This window comes from Cupressus sempervirens, chromosome 6 (assembly GCF_028749045.1).
Source record: "Cupressus sempervirens isolate cs-2001-9-10 chromosome 6, ASM2874904v1, whole genome shotgun sequence".
Classification (NCBI taxonomy): Eukaryota; Viridiplantae; Streptophyta; class Pinopsida; order Cupressales; family Cupressaceae; genus Cupressus; species Cupressus sempervirens.
The window spans coordinates 549,455,703-549,472,114 of NC_143123.1; the positions used below are offsets into that span (position 1 = coordinate 549,455,703).

The window sequence follows — 16,412 nt, forward strand, 5'->3', positions numbered from 1 at the left end:
CTTGAGATCATGACTGTTATCTAATAGACTACATTTAGTTGTTGTCTTGGAGTGTGTCGGAGATTAGATAACCCATATCCTAGAAGGATATGTCATATTCTCTTGGCAGGCACCATGAACATGATGTTAGTGCACATACCAATACGATACAAGTATGATGAATATCATATGGTTGATATTTCTTGTTGAATCGTGCTTTGGACGATATCAAAAGATAACATCTATTTTGATAAGAAGTTCATATTAGAATATTATAATGTTTCTTTCGTGGTCACCTAAGTCAGTCTTTAATTTATTAAGTAATTTATATTTTCATCTTTAGTTCACGATTGTTTCTTTTAGAAACATCTTTGTAAATCTATATAAGGAGTTTTCATCTCCTTTGTTTAATACAACTATGACAACATCGATTTATCATAACATGGTATCAAATAAGGTCGATGGGATTTTATAAAATTTGGCTACTTTTTTAAGAAAAATTCGAGCCTCTTTTGATCTAGATTTTTTTTCAGAAATTTGCTTTTCAATTTTTAGAAATAAAAATTGCTAGAGGTATTTTATGAAACTTGTGGTTCGTCTTCGAAGATTTTTTATGCGACTCTGAAGCCTAGTTAAGGGTTTTGATCCCCAAATTTCTTGGTTGCCACAAAAGTCTCTGATTTTTTAGGGTTGCATGTACTTGTATGTTTGTTGCATGTACTTGCATATTGCTTACATGTACTAGTTTACCATGTGAAGTCTCATGTTATGCTGCCCTTAGAAAATTCTTATGGGTTTCTATAAAAAAATTCCCTTAAAAATTTTCTAATGGGCTTTCTTAAATTTATCCCTTAAAAAATAATCTGTTGGGTTTTCATAATTTTTTTCCCTCAAATAAAATTCTGATTTTGTAATTTGCAAAGTGGTATGGGATTCCTTGGTGGGTTTATATTCTTTTCCTCAAAAATTATCTATTTGGTTTTACCATTTTTCTTTAAAAATGAAGCTTTGTCTTGTCTGGTTTTGACTGATTTTTCACCTCGAAAATCAAGTTCGGATTTTCAATTCTCTCCTTAAAACAATTGTGGCTTTTTGCAGATTGTTTTGGGGCATCATGCTCACTTATAAACTTTGGAGGGCTTGCCAATTTTTCATCAATATTGTGCTAGTTGTTCTCAATGTTTGTCCCTGTCTCTAGGGAAGCTAGACGAGTTTCCCTCTATTTTGGATTCTCAAATTTGGCAGTTTAAGGTTGTGATGGTGGAGGAGGGGTGGACGCTTGTTACCAGGAAAGGATCTAAAAAGGCCCTTCCTCAATTTGACATGAATTTACACTCCCACAAAAAGGAAGTGAAAGGGAATTCTTAGTCCCCTTGCTGGTTGGCCAGTTAAGAGTTCCTATTGGTTTCTTTTCTAGTTTTTTTGTTGGTGCTGCTATACATATAATGTTTTTCTGTTGCAGCTTGCTTCTGGTTTTTAGATCTTACTTGGGGTATCTGGTCCCTATATAACCTTTGTTTGGATGCCTTTGGGATGTTTGGGCTTTCTTTGAATACCTTTTGTGTCTATGATGTAAAGGGGTTTCGAGTCCCCTCAAAACCTGTTTTTACCTTAATCTAAAACTTCGCTACCCAACATCATGTTGGATGTTTTGTGATGATTTTTAAGCAGATGTTTGTGACAAACTCATCTCAATGGCAGGCTCGTCTTGTTTTGCAAAGCATTCTGAAAAACGGGGGGCCTTTCTCTATTCCTTTTTGGACAAATTTTGGCTTCTAGGTCATTAACATTTTGCACATCCAAGGAGGGTCTCGGCAACAGCAAAATATTTTGAAGAATTTGTGACCAAAAGACATCAATTAGACAATGACCATTAGGGAGGGTATTAGAATATTATAATGTTTCTTTAATGGTCATCTTAGTTAGTCTTTAATTTATTAAGTAGTTTCTATTTTTGTCTTTAATTCACAATTGTTTCTTTTAGAAAAATCATCTTTGTAAATCTATATAAGGAGTTTTCATCTCCTCCGTTTAATACAACTACAACAACATCAATTAATCCTAACAATTCCCTCAATGTCTCAATCATATAATTGTGGAATTCCTCAATCCTTTTAAAAATGCTTTAGTGGAGTTATCTTCTCTATCACCTATGGTGATTTCCTTCTTTTCCTCTTTGTTGGTATCAGTGTTCCCTTTCACTCGTCAAATTTCCCACAGGCTGGCAAAAGTAAGGCTCTAATACACAAAAACAACCCTAGGGATTATTATTTGCCTTCACTAAAACTTAGATTAGTATAAATGAGTTTGTACTTTGAAGCACCGCTAAACATAAATATACATGAGTTTCATTCAACAAGTGAAACACAACAAAGTTAACCCTATAACCCTTTGTACTTTCTACTCAATTCACTAAGTAATGAGAAATTTGTAACATGCAACACTTCAAAGGAAAAAATGTGATTTAACTTAACCAATGTCTATCACCCAGCTAGAATGCAGCCTGAAACATGGGATTCATCACTCAGTTTGCTGGTTACATGGTGGTTGTATTGTTATCCCCACTCAAGTTCAAACCCCCCGCTGGGCCATTGTGATTGTGGGCTTGTACCTTCACTGATCCAATGTCCGCAGCTTTGTAATCAGGGCAATGGTTCCAACATCTGTGGTCTCACTAGTTCATAGCTCCAGGTCAAAAGCATTTCATGTGAAACCGGCAGACATGTCATGCCAAAGTCACTAGTCACGTTGAAAAGTTTAACAGGCACTTTTAGAAACAAAAAAATAGGCATGAAACCCTGGGTATTTGTAATCACTGCAAACTTCTTCCAGACCTACGTCAATGTGAATGGATATTCAGCTGATTGTTGCTCCAAGTAATCTCTATCAATCCTCTGAACAGCAGATATAAGTTCTTAAAATGATGACTGAAATTGATCGCTTGCTGGTTGGTCACTGGGTTATTCACCTTTTCCAAAAAGCCTTAATGGTCTAGCCAGCAATCCCTGAGTGGACATCGCCAAGAAGAGGTGCTTGGAATTCCATCCAAACAACTCTAGAATGCCAGTGCAGAGATTTTTGTCTGAGCAGTAGTAGTAGTAACTATAAACTGCAAATCAATGTCTTTTACAACCCAAACAACCTCCCTATTACAAAGTGTTGGTTAGTAGAGATACCCTCCAAACACAAGTAACCCTGAGGGTCCTTTTAGCTTGGCCCAAATACAAAAACATAAAAATCAACAATTAATATTGTGAGAGCACTTTCAGTTCCCCAGTTTTGAACTTCAATTTGTTATCAAGTCAAGTCCAATCAGATCAATGTCATGTCTAGATGATGAATAGGAAAGCTTTCTATCTCATTTCCCCCCATTAAAAGCTCAACCAAGCGGGAAGTCAATGCTTATTTGTCTGCTAGGTGTGTCTAGGAGGGTGGGTAAGTGTCAAGCATATCCCACAGATGAGAAGAAAGCTGTCTATTTGATAAACTCCAATGTATGTTCAATAAAGACTCATCCTAAAAGATAGGTCCAATTGAAGAAAGATCACATGAACACAAATGGATGTGGCAACTAGAAGAGAATGGTCAAAGGAAATAAGTTCATCTCTGAGGCTGAAAAGAATGAAACCGAGCTCACTGGAATCAAGCACGAGATTGTGGAAACAGGTTGAAGTGAGTACAATCCGATCAAATGCAGAGGAGGCAGCAAAAGCTTTCAGAAATGCTCAATCCACTTAACAATGGCGAATACCCTAGTCAAAGGTGGTGAGAACGAAGGTTGAAATCAAATCAACGATGTGGAATACATCTAGAGGTCCACGTCACTGGTTGAAAAGACAATTTCCCTTGGAGATTAACTCTAGGTTGTCAAATGGGATGTAAATCAATGGATATGATTTAAAGATCTAACTCAAAGTGCCCTAAGTGTGAAGCTAACGGTGCTTGTATCTCCAGGAAGGAAGATGCTCATCAGATAACGTTCACTGCGTGATGGGAGCCATAGATTTCCCCAAGCTTATAGAAGATGGGCATAGTCTAACAATTAATCTCGAGTGTCCACCTAAGCTCAGATCGACGGATGATGCTCTATATGAAGATGTACACCGTGAAGTAATTGAAAGGTCAATAGCGAATGAATGAACGCCACATACACAGAGTATTGTCATATTACATTTTCCTGCATCAAGAAAAATCTATCGCCATAAGTCATATCGATCAAGCTTATTGCTAAGCGCAGAAGACAAAACTTGGTTACAACGATGAGCGATGAGAAACATCTATCGCCATAAGTCATAGCAATCAAGCTTATCACTAAGCACAAGAGACAAAACACAGTTACAGCGATGAGCAATGAGAAACATCTATCACCGATAATCTCCAAGTGTAGGAGATGAAACTTTGTTACAGCAATGACCGCTAGCCGGGATGTCGTGGATTTGTATGATATCGCTATAGCATATAGCGATTGGGTTAATCGTTGTGCGGAGAAGGCTCATTTTGGATATGGCAATGAGTGATAAAGGAAGGTATATCGCTGTAACTTATGGCGATCATCGGCAATTGGTAAGTCATGGATTTGGTTGTGGCAATGGCCGATGATGTTGTCAATAATAGTTATGGTGATGGATAAAAGAAGCTAGATATGAAGTTTTTCGCTGTATGCTATGGCGAAATGAATCATTGGAGATCGATGGCAGAGATTCAAACTTGCTATGACTGTTAGGATGTGAAATACAAGTTTTGGCGATAAGGTAACTGTTACAAATCCAAAGAGGAGTATCAGTTGTTTCAAGGAGGATTCTGGATGATCCAGAGCCTACAAAAGCCGGAGAAGATGCTACGTTTCCGTGAGAATGTCTAAAGACCAAAACCTAACCCTTGGAGTGTTACACAAATGATTTGGAAACCTCTGCAATGGGAATTTCATCAGTTTTGCCATGCTTCCTTCTTCACTCTCTATGATATGTAATTATAACTATAAAATGATGATATGGCAAGCGATTCAAATGCTCTACATGCTTTTGTAACTGATGACTGTCGGTATGCAACATCGTCAAGAAGTTCTAAATTGGTAGGGTCACTTGTAACTACTCGAGGACAAGGGGACACATATATGTGATTTTTCAAGTTAATAGAAAGGATCAGCAATTTACCTTGCTATTCTTCCCCCGTAGCAAAGACTATTGAGTGAGACTCAAAGGGCTACAAGAAGGGATTCAATGATGTCTGGTTACTGTTTTTCCGGTCATTGTCTCTTGTTTGTCAAGCTAACATGCATGTAGGTTAGTCTTTCTAGAATTGTAGGACAAGTACTTGTGAAGCTATTAGTATTCAGGCTAATCAAAGTGTTAGTGTAGTGTTAATAGTATGGGTAGTCAAAGTGCTATCTTTCATAGATATTTCTTCTCTTTTTCAGAGTTGCATAACATTTGGCATCTGTAATGTGAAGTTAGGATTAAAGTATGCTGCGAGTTTGCCACTAGGCAACCTTGACTAGTTAGAGAGCCACTTAGGGCCATGGATGTTCTTCTTCCATTACATCCCCTTGCATTCCATAGTCTTAGATGCATTTAGAAGTAGGAGTATAGTTAGTATTAGACCTAAAACCTCGCCTAGGTTGCTTATGTCTATGAGCATCCTAGTTAGCCTCTTTTGCTCACAGGTTAAGAGCATACCCCATAGTCCCCCTTTGATCAAGTAAAAACATCATTCATTGAATATCATATTCACGTAGGGTAGCTATACCCTTCTGTTCAGGGATTAGTGACATAGGAGTGCATTAATCCAATCTATTGTAGATAGCTTGTTTCTCACAATCTTGGGCATGAGGAGTCAAGGTAAAGCCAATTCAAGGTGAGGGACAAACTATTTACCAACAAATATATATAATCAAAAGGTTCAAATTAAGTCAGCTCTAATAAATCAAATATAAAAATAACGATACTTTTATTTATCAGCCCTTATCAGGGCCAACTTGCCAAAATATTAAGATCATCATATCTTGTTAGCTGACATCTCACTATGCTAAACACAGTTTTTTTTACAATGGCAAACAAAGTTAAATAATCAAAACGTACTCCAAACCTCATCTTCTCTTCCGGCCCTCTTGTCTCCCTCACCACATGCCCTTGCTCATCCAAAAATTTGCTAACTAATTAGTTATTATTTAAATTACTTATTCTAATTAAGTCAGAACTTACTATCTAATTATTTCTTGAAAAAAAAATACTTGTCAATCCATTGTAACAAGTGATTCCTACGAGTTAATTATCCAATTTCTTCTCCTTGACCAATCTACGCTATATTCAACATAAACTGTTTTCTATATCCCTCCACAAACAATGGTTTCTTTCCTTGATGATGACTCTACTAGTGTACTAGATTCGTCAGCCAGAAACACTGCTGATTTCAGAAAAACTCTATATACAAAATAGTTCATGCATGCAATTTAACAAAGAAATTTTAGAAGTGGTACCAAACAAAAATGGCCAGAACTCTTATAGACAAAGTGAGGATATAAAAACTTAAGAGAATTCATCATGTTTAAAAATCACAAACCTGATATCAAATGCCACATTGCTTTCCTTCTCAATAAACTTGACAATTGGAACCCTAGCTTTTCCAATAACCTAGTTAATAAAAAAAATGGTATGAATAATATTTCCACTAAAGATGATATTTTCACCAATCCAGCTGGAATTCAAATCAAATGGCAGTCAAAAAATGCTTTCAACCTGCATTTTAGTTGCAATGGACTTTTTCGACAGCGCTTTTGCGAGGGCGTTAAGGCCATTTCGAGGCACTAGAATGTTAGAATTTAAGATGACCACCTGAAAAGCACAAACAGCAAAAACTGATTTTTCTGAACAATGAAAAAGGCACTAAGAAACAAATCACAGATCAAAACTGATCCTTGTAAAAATCAACAATGATCATATCTACAAATTCAGAAATCTCAATCTACAAGACAGTTATTTTGATGTTTAAGGAAACAAAGGCAAAATCAAAAACTCTGGTACAGACATTTTTGGTTTTCCCCTTAATGACCATGAGCCTAAATTCTTGTAACAAATTAAAAAGTCTTTCAAAATGAAAATTTTACCAAAACAATATCTCATTTTCGGATGACCAAACAATATTCATCATATATCAGAAAAATTGGATAATCAATAATAAAAAAGTTGGATATATTCTCCTAGCTTTCACCATGGACATCCTTACTAAATCACAATCAACACTTTCCAAAGCACTGTCAAACTATCAAAGAAACATATAGCAGTAGTAAAACATGCAAGAGATGACATGCACGCACTATATGACTGAAACAAGCAATTTATCCTGTCAAAACCCTTCACTGTGTGAAAATGAACATAAGAGGTGAAGGTTAAATGAAACACAATATCTCTAACTCTGTTCATGAGTTTCCTATACATCCCAACATCAAAAAAGTAAAATAATTATGTTGGAAAAGCAATTTAAACTGTCAAAAATTATCTGACACAAATCTAGATGAGTTCCTCCATTGATCATCTTCACCACCTAACTCTAAATACCATATGTTTTGACCCAAGAACATCAAATGTTTTCTATTTAGGCTACAAAAGCAAATGATTATCTTAGCCTAACTCTACACTGGATGACAACCTTTACAGCATGTATTTTCTCTGCTTCAGCTGCTGTCTCTACTCACTCCTATAAACAGGAACAAATGCACGCAGTACTAGATTCAACCAAATCTCATGCAACATTCAATCCTCTCCACGGACAATCGAAAAAATCATCCTTATATAGCAGCCAACCATAGCCTAATTTTCATCATCTATTTCCAAACTCAACCGTTACAAACTAGTTGTTTCTTAATCTCCTCTAGCCAACAAGATAGGCATTAAACCAATGAGTACCTCACCCTTTGAAAAGCTATATGGTCTCTATTGTTACTCGTCTCACCACATAAACACATAACTTCCTAAGTTTTTGAAACAAGGTAATATTACAATTTAAGTTTGCCGTGGCTTCCTAATAAGCAATTAAATAACTTTAGCACAATCTCATTTGCCTTGCTTTGCCTCAACAACAAATAGCCAAGCATTGCTATGAAAATGTGCATGTTCAATGAAACAACAATCAGAAGTCAACCAATAACTTGAGATTCCCAATCACTCTATAGTAGGCCATCAAGCTCCTTTTAGGTTCAATATACATCTCATCTGATATCCTCAACAAGAAAATATTTAGTAGGCCATCAAGCTCCTTTTAGATTCAATACAAATCTCATTTGATATCCTCAACAAGAAAATAGGTGACCGGAAGATGAATCAAACAATTCTCTTCAAATTGAAACCACCATTCTTAACAGCTCCCGACTTCAAGCCTTTTCATCAAATGACAATCATTATAGCCATATTAATATTAGCATATTGTAATGTTTCTTTAATGATTATCTTAGTTAATCTTTAGTTTATTATGTAGGTTATGTTATATTATGAGCTAAAATTACATATAAGAATGCAACAACCAAACAACCAAACAGAAAAACAAATTGCACCAAAGATTTTATCTTGGGAAAAAACTTCCTAAGGGAGGGTGTTGGTGTAAATAAGTATTTACTATTTACACTTTACTTAAGTTTACTTAGGATAATGCATGTTTATATTAGTTGTCATGTAGACACTTAGGAATATGCATAGACATATGAGTTGTCTTGTTGACAACACAGGAGTTCGCAACTTAGTTGACAACATAGGAGTTTACACCTATGTAAACTTATCCTCTCATCATCACACAAACTCTTGTGCTCAATGGAGGATAATCCACTCTCAGTGGACATGTGCTAAGTTGTAATCCTTATCTCTTTGCTGACTCCTAGTCATTCTAGTTGCCTTTATATACAAGGCACTTATAGTGTGTATTTATCTCATATCCAATCATCTGATATCCATCTCATTTGATCATTATTAGTCTCTCTTGTGCTATCTATTGAGCTTCTTGATCTTGGCGTTGAATTATTGCCTTAGGTAAATTCTTACATGATATCAAAGCTATACCAAATTCTTACATGGTATCAGAGTCATAGGAGTTTCATTGCATAGCCATTGGAGAGAAATTTTTTTGCAGGTCAAGATTGGAACTTATTGGTGCACATCAGATATTGGCATCATATTGAGAAGGTCAAAAAAACCCCAAATCAACTTTTGTTTCATCAAGATCGGACATCTAAGGTGAAATCTAGATTCAATTGATTTTTGGAGGTGCGACGGCAGCGATTCAGAAAAAATAATTACAGAGGTGATTTTCAAACAATGATATCTCCTTCATACGGACTACTATTTTCAAACAATTTTTTTTGTTTTGGGGTAGAATTTCGTGATCTGCACATTGGTGCAAGATGTTTGAGATCTTCGTTCTTGAATTTTTCTGCAACTCGCAAATCCCGATTTTTGCAACTTCAAAGGCTTAGTTCAGGCTCATCTAGACACATATTTAGGTGCTATTTTTTTTTTGAAAATGCATATTTTTTATCTACTTTATAGATCTAGTATCAATTTGGAGTAATTTTGGGTGGACATAGTACTTCCAAATTTTGGTCTCATTTTGGCCTATTGGCACTTGTAATTAATTAGATCCTTGATAGGTCTTGTGTCTTATCTTGTTGAGTCTAATATAGCTTCATATTTGTTGTTGTAACCATCAATCAGAAGTCCACTTAAGCCCTAAATTGGCAAGTGGCCATTGTAATCACACTAAATATAAAGTGTCAAATCATGCATTAGGGGGAGTTTCTTTGATTTTTTTTTTTTGCATTTTGGGGGTGCATACAATATTTGATCTCATGGAGTCATGTCAAAAGTGTCACTTTGGTTTAAGATTCAAATTGACAAAAAGGAACTATCCTTATCTATATTCGAAGATATTTCCACCTAATACTAATTGGGGACATCTTTCTCTTCTTCTTCGCTTTATGTATAACAGTATGAGTAAGGAATCTTTTGCTCCTCTTAGTAAGGCAAGTAGTCCTCATGATGTTTGGATGTGTCTTTGGGGAGCATATAGAGATCCACGAGTCCCTCCATTACCAGACAACATTCTACCTCCAGTCACTCCAGTTGTGGTACCTACAACTTCAATTGAGATCATACCTCTTGATGCTCCTATTGATTCTATTGATCCAGTTTCAGCCACAAATGCCCTTGATTCAGTGCAGCAAGAAACACCGTGTCTTCCTATTTCAGCTTCATGGGATGACTTCCTTCCAGACATTGCACTGTTGTTTGTGGAGTCTTACGTTGAAGATGTGGGAGACATTATTGATGACATCCATCTTCTCTTTCTTGAGGAGAATTCTTCTTCACTTGTTGCAAGGGAACACTCTGACCCTCAACCACTTGATCTTTCTTTTGAGACTAACATGATTGTGGACACTTCTTTTCAGCAGTTGGAGGAGGATTCTTTTACTTCAATGAAGACATATCAATCTTTGGAGATTGTATTCCAATTTCCTTAGAGATCATATCTTTTGAGGATTCTTCCTACTAGTTTGGGAGCATTCTCTACTACACCTATGGCACCACTTCTTCCTATAAGGAGGAACATCATTCAATTTTCGTGGTGTAGCTTCTTCAGCCATCAAGGAGCTTCTTTCATGGGTGTGCATTCATTATTGAGGGGAGGCTACATTGCTCCTCTTCCCATATCTTCCTATAAGGATGATTCCTTGTCTTTGGAGTTTGATCCACTTTCATACATGGACATGTTACCTTGTTTGCCACCTTCTTTTGGGCATCCACTAGATTGGCTTGTGGCATCTACATTCATCAAGGACTTGTCAACGTATGAGCAGACTTCAGAGGCAGCATCCATTGCATAATACATATGGATTCCTCATCCATCTTCCTATCCACAATGGGGAGTATAATTGCACCTATACTTGGTGTATCTTCTTCCTAAAGGGAGAAATGTCGTTTGTAGGCATTGGATACTTTTTTGTCTTCATGACATCCTTGCAAGAGATTATTCAATATGGGGGGATACCATCATGTATTTTTTCTTATGGGGGATATATGCTTGTACATGCATGATGTATGTCATACTAGGGGGGTCTTGATTACCCCATCCTTGCATGCATCTTGTATTTCTTCATCTCTCTTTTTGGAGGAGGTTTTTCCCATGAGGTTTTCCCTCTTTCTCCGTTTTCAGAGAGATTGCATTGCATAGTATTGTATGTAGAGCATTGCATTTGTACACGGGTACCTAACATGGCCTAGTAGTCGGGACCCATCATGCATTTTTCTCTAGCTTTTGTGAGCTTAAGTGCATTCCCCTAAGTAGCACCTAAGGGGGGGTGTTGGTGTAAATAAGTATTTACTATTTACACTTTACTTAAGTTTACTTGGGAGAATGCATTTTTATATTAGTTGTCATGTAGACACTTAGGAATATGCATAGACATATGAGTTGTCTTGTTGACAACACAAGAGTTAGCAACTTATTTGAGCACATGGTGTCTACAACATCTCTTTATGAGATACACCTATGTAGACGTATCCTCTCATCATCGCACAAACTCCTGTGCTCAATGGAGGATAATCCACTCTTGGTGGACATGTGCTGAGTTGTAATCCTTATCTCTTTGCTGACTCCTAGTCATTCTAGTTGCCTTCATATACAAGGCACTTCTAGTGTGTATTCATCTCATATCCATTCATCTGATATCCATTCTCCTTCGATCATCATTAGTCTCTCTTGTGCTATCTATTGAGCTTCTTGATCTTGGCATTGAATTATTGCCTTAGGCAAATTCTTACAGAGGGGAATAACTGAGCCCACTAAAATAGATCATTTATTGAGATGCTTAATGCACAATTACAAGATCTCTGATGTTTTCATCCTCTTAAATACACAATGATCATATAATGATCAAAGTTAATATATTCATCAACATAACATATGCCCATATCTCTATATAGTAATATACAAAGCATATAACAAATTCCAGAAAAAAGCGTATCATAAATGTTCAAATCAGAGATTTCTGACTTTCATCATACATCTATTAAAACATAAAACAGTATGAATGATCATCTGCTCCTCGATGCCAAGCAAAAAATAATCACGATATTGAACCTAATAATATGTTCTGAGAGTTGTAACAAAGCCAAAAATGACAGGCCCTATAAGTTTCTTGGCAGTTAAGAATATCTACCAGCACAAGGACACTGAAGCAACATCGGAAAGGAGTGTCCATTAGCTTCATTAGTATAAACAATGGAGCTTGAAACAAAAGCGGCTCATATATTAATGAACAACATGGAAACGAGATAAAAGGAACTATCGCCAGAGCCAACAAGATGCCAACTCGACACAAGGAGGCCCACAATGGTGCAACTGATAAAATACTTGATGCAAGACTCCACCAAGGATTATGAAATGTGGCCTGGCTTTGAGTTGGTAAAATAAGATGCCAATAGAAGTAAATATGTAGCAGTATGATAATATGTAGAAGTATGATCACAGCAATAGCAAAATAAGAAGATACTTCAAACAACAGAACATAGCAATATTCAAATATAGAAGAATTGTTGCAGCCCGAGCAATATAAGATACTACGAATTGGAAACAACTGAAGTAGGTGTAAAGAGGAGCCTTTACATGAAGAATATTGATAACAGGATAAGAATTTCTCTATTCATAGAAACAGAGTACCAACAGATTCTGAGAAGCTTGAATAGTCAAATTCAAGAATTAAGATCTATCGTACAACTATTAATTTGCCATTTGATGACACGTGCACGGAGCTGCAACCAAAGATAATATCAACAAAAAATCTTATCAAAAAAATTCTCAATAAAAATTGTTATCTCAGCATAACAATATTTACCATAGCTACTCCTAGAGGGTGAAACAAAAAAGTATAAAAATAAGGTCATGGAATCGAACACATGTTTTCCACCATGGCTACTCCTACAGGGTGGATCCACCATAGCTACTCCTAGAGGGTTGAACAAGGGATTTCACCTTGAACTTTTCTCACAGAAAAACTCAATAACAAGGGATTGCACCTCAAACTTCTCGCGCAAAGAAGAACTCATTAACAAGGGATTGCACCTCGAGCTTCTCTTGCAAATAACCCATTACAAGGGATTGCACCTTGAACTTATCAAGCAGAGAAGAACTCATTAACAACGAGGAATGAATCACTGCAACTAAGACTCTCCTCAGCAAGAGGATCAGTCTCTACCATACCAAGCTTACCTCATAAGTAACAAAACTTCACTTTCACAAGTGGCTTGGTTAGAATGTTTGCAGTTTCTCCTCTATATAAATGCATTTGAGCTCAATCGCTTTCCTTTGAACCATGTCCCTCATATTATGGTATTTTATTTCCACATGTTTAGTTCTGTCATGAAAAAATGGATTAATTGAAAGGTTCACACAGCTTTGGCTATAACACATAATCATTGCAGGTTGCAAAGGTTGTCGAAATAAAGTTGCACACAATTTACAAAGCCACACAGCTTCTCTTGCAACTATATGCTGCAACATACTTCACTTCAGTTGTACTTTGAGCTACAAAAGGTTGCTTCTTGTTGCACCAATAAACAATATTTGAACCTACGCTGAAACAACATCTTGGCATACTCTTCCTATCAAGCACACACCCTGCCCAATCTGACTCAAAGAACCCTTGAAAGTTCAGCTCTACACATGAGGAATATTTCAAGCCATATCCAACTGTACCATGAGCATATCTCAATATGTGTTTGGTTGCCACAAGAAGAATTTGTCTTGGTTCACACATGAACTAAATGTATTAACTGCATAACATATTGTGATATTGCTATCAGGATTTAACTGTGTGATTTTGAGTCAAACTCATTGACCCAAGTTTCATGAGTAGTGATTCAACATGAATCCATCTCTCATGAGAATAAATGGAACACTTAGCACTCATTGGATATAGGTGATGCTCACAGGGGTGAAGCACCGGGACTTCCTGGGAGGTCACCCATCCCAGTACTACTCCAGCCTGAGCGCGCTTAACTACAGAATTTCCTCCATGGTTAAACCCAAAGCTTGCAACCCCATTTGCAAAACCTTCACCAAGTGTTGTGCCTTATGAACCATTCATTAGAAAGCCCCTTAAGCTCATCAATTGATAAGTAGGAGATAGTTTCCACAGCAAGTCAAATTGTGATATTGCTATCAAGATTTAACTGTGTGATTTTGAGTCAAACTCATTGATCCATATTGCATGACATATGATAAGTAGGAGATATTTCTACATTAAATCAAATTGTGATATTGCTATCAAGATTTCACTGTGTAATTTTTTAGTCAAACTCATTGACCCATGTTTGCAGAACATATACCAACCTTGAGTTAACCAAACACATCAAAGAGCCAATTAATTGTTTATACATGGTAGGATCAACTAAATCTGAGGTGGTTGCGTCATCATGTAACTTTTTTCAGATTTGATGCCATAGGAGTTACCATTGACTTGCACTCTAACATGCGAAATCTTTTCAAAATATCAATTGCATATTTACCTTGACTTAATATTATTTCATTTTACCTTTGCCACAAACCAAGATCTTTCATTTCAAATTCTGAAGCTACTCCTTACATCTGACAACTAGATCATTATTACCAATGAGAAACAAATCCATCAACATACAAAACAAAGTTCAGCACTTTGTCATCATTTACCTTTAAGTATAAATTTGGATTTGCATCATTCTTATGAAAACCCAAACTTAGGAGAAAGTGATCAATTCTCTCAAGCCAACCATGAGGTGCTTGCTTAAGGCCATACAATGCCTTTTTGGACTTGCACACAGGAGACTCCCTAAAATGAATAACAAAACCCTATGGCTGCTCAATATATACTTCCACTTCAATTACCCCATTTAAGAAGGTTGTTTTCACATCCATTTGATGAAGTTTCCAGCCCTTCATTGATGCAATAGTGATGATGGCTCTAGTGGAAGTGTAGAAAGTTACAAGCGCAAAGGTTTCTTCATAGTCTATGCCTTCCTTTTGTGAAAAAACTCAAAAAATTAACTTAATATTTTTGTATACTTCCATCAACCGCGTGCTTAATTTTAAACAGCCATTTAGATGAAACAACTGATTTACCTTCCACTGTTGGAAAAATGTCCAATGCATCATTTTTTATAATAAACTGATACTCCTCCATCATGGCATGTTTCCATACTTGATGATTTGAAGCTTCTTCAACAGTGGACGGTTCATACCCTATAATGTGGCCCATCAAAGCTACATAACCAGCATACTTATAAGGCTTTTTACTCTCTCTGAAAGTGCCACAAGGAGCTGCATATTGTTCATCCTCTACCATAATGTCTCTAGCCCACAAAGGTCTTCTCTTTTTGGCTAAAGTATTATTGGGACCTGCTGAAGAATCAATGGGATCAATTGGATCAACTGGATCAGCTGAATCTTCTAAATTTGTACCCTCCGTCTAAATCTTTGAAGTTGGGTTTGGATCAGCCATTTCTAAATCTTGAGGATGCTCAAATACTACATGATCAGATTCCATAGTAGATTCTTTTGATATCATGCAAGCTACACATTCATCAAAAGAAACATCTCTGCTGACTTCAATTTGTTTTTGGCATGGAAAGTAGATTCTAGATGCTTTTGAAGAATCACTGTAGGCAACAAATATTCCTTTCCTTCTTAAAGGTTCTAAGTTTGATATTTTCTCTTTTGGAACATGAATATAAATAGGCCAACCCAAAATTCTAAAATTACTCATATTTGGTTTAATACATGTAAAAGCTTCTTCTGGAATCGTGTTTTGAATCTGATGAGGACTTTGATTCTGTATAAGAACTACTGTCCTGCAAGCTCCAGCCTATAAGAAAGTTTGTAGGCTTTAATCATGAATCATGCCTTCGCTGCTTCTACAATTGTCGTGTTCTTTCTTTTAGCTACATCATTGTGACACAAAACTCCCTCTTAATCCCAACTTCAATACAAAAATCATGAAAGATACCAGACACATTCTCCTCCATTATCTGATCTCAAAATCTTAATCTTCTTATTAGATAAATTTTCAACAAGTGCTTTTAACAATTTAAACCACGAAAGCAATTCATCGGATTCTTTAGACTTGAGAAAGTAAATCGGACATTTACAAAAAAATCATTTGTGAAAGTAACTTAATATCAAAAACCACTAAGAATTTTCACTTGACTCCTTTTGAGATGAGTTTTCTACATTTGCAACAGCAGCTTGAGGCCCATACTTGTTGCATCTGAAGCACTTGAAGTCGGGAGCAGACTCAAAGTTTTTGTCTTTGAAGTTTCCTTTCGTCTCTTTTCCTTTTGAAGTGTGAGCTGCAAGCACATGATCATCTTCATGATAACTTTTATGTCCATTTCCTCGTGCTTCTAATCTGCATTCTTGAA

The 16,412-nt window shown here is 36.4% G+C and overlaps 1 protein-coding gene across 1 annotated transcript in view; it reads right to left on the minus strand.

Annotated features, from left to right (window-relative positions):
* The window catches only part of LOC149553439 (poly(A) RNA polymerase CID14-like), a 78,899-nt gene that overhangs the window by 42,440 nt on the left and 20,047 nt on the right, over positions 1 to 16,412 (minus strand). Inside the window, exons 4-5 of the mRNA XM_089788886.1 lie at positions 6,714 to 6,809; positions 6,538 to 6,608 (exon numbers count right to left, since the gene is read on the minus strand). Coding sequence (XP_089645012.1) covers positions 6,538 to 6,608; positions 6,714 to 6,809 — 167 coding nt within the window. The remainder of the gene's footprint in view (positions 1 to 6,537; positions 6,609 to 6,713; positions 6,810 to 16,412) is intronic.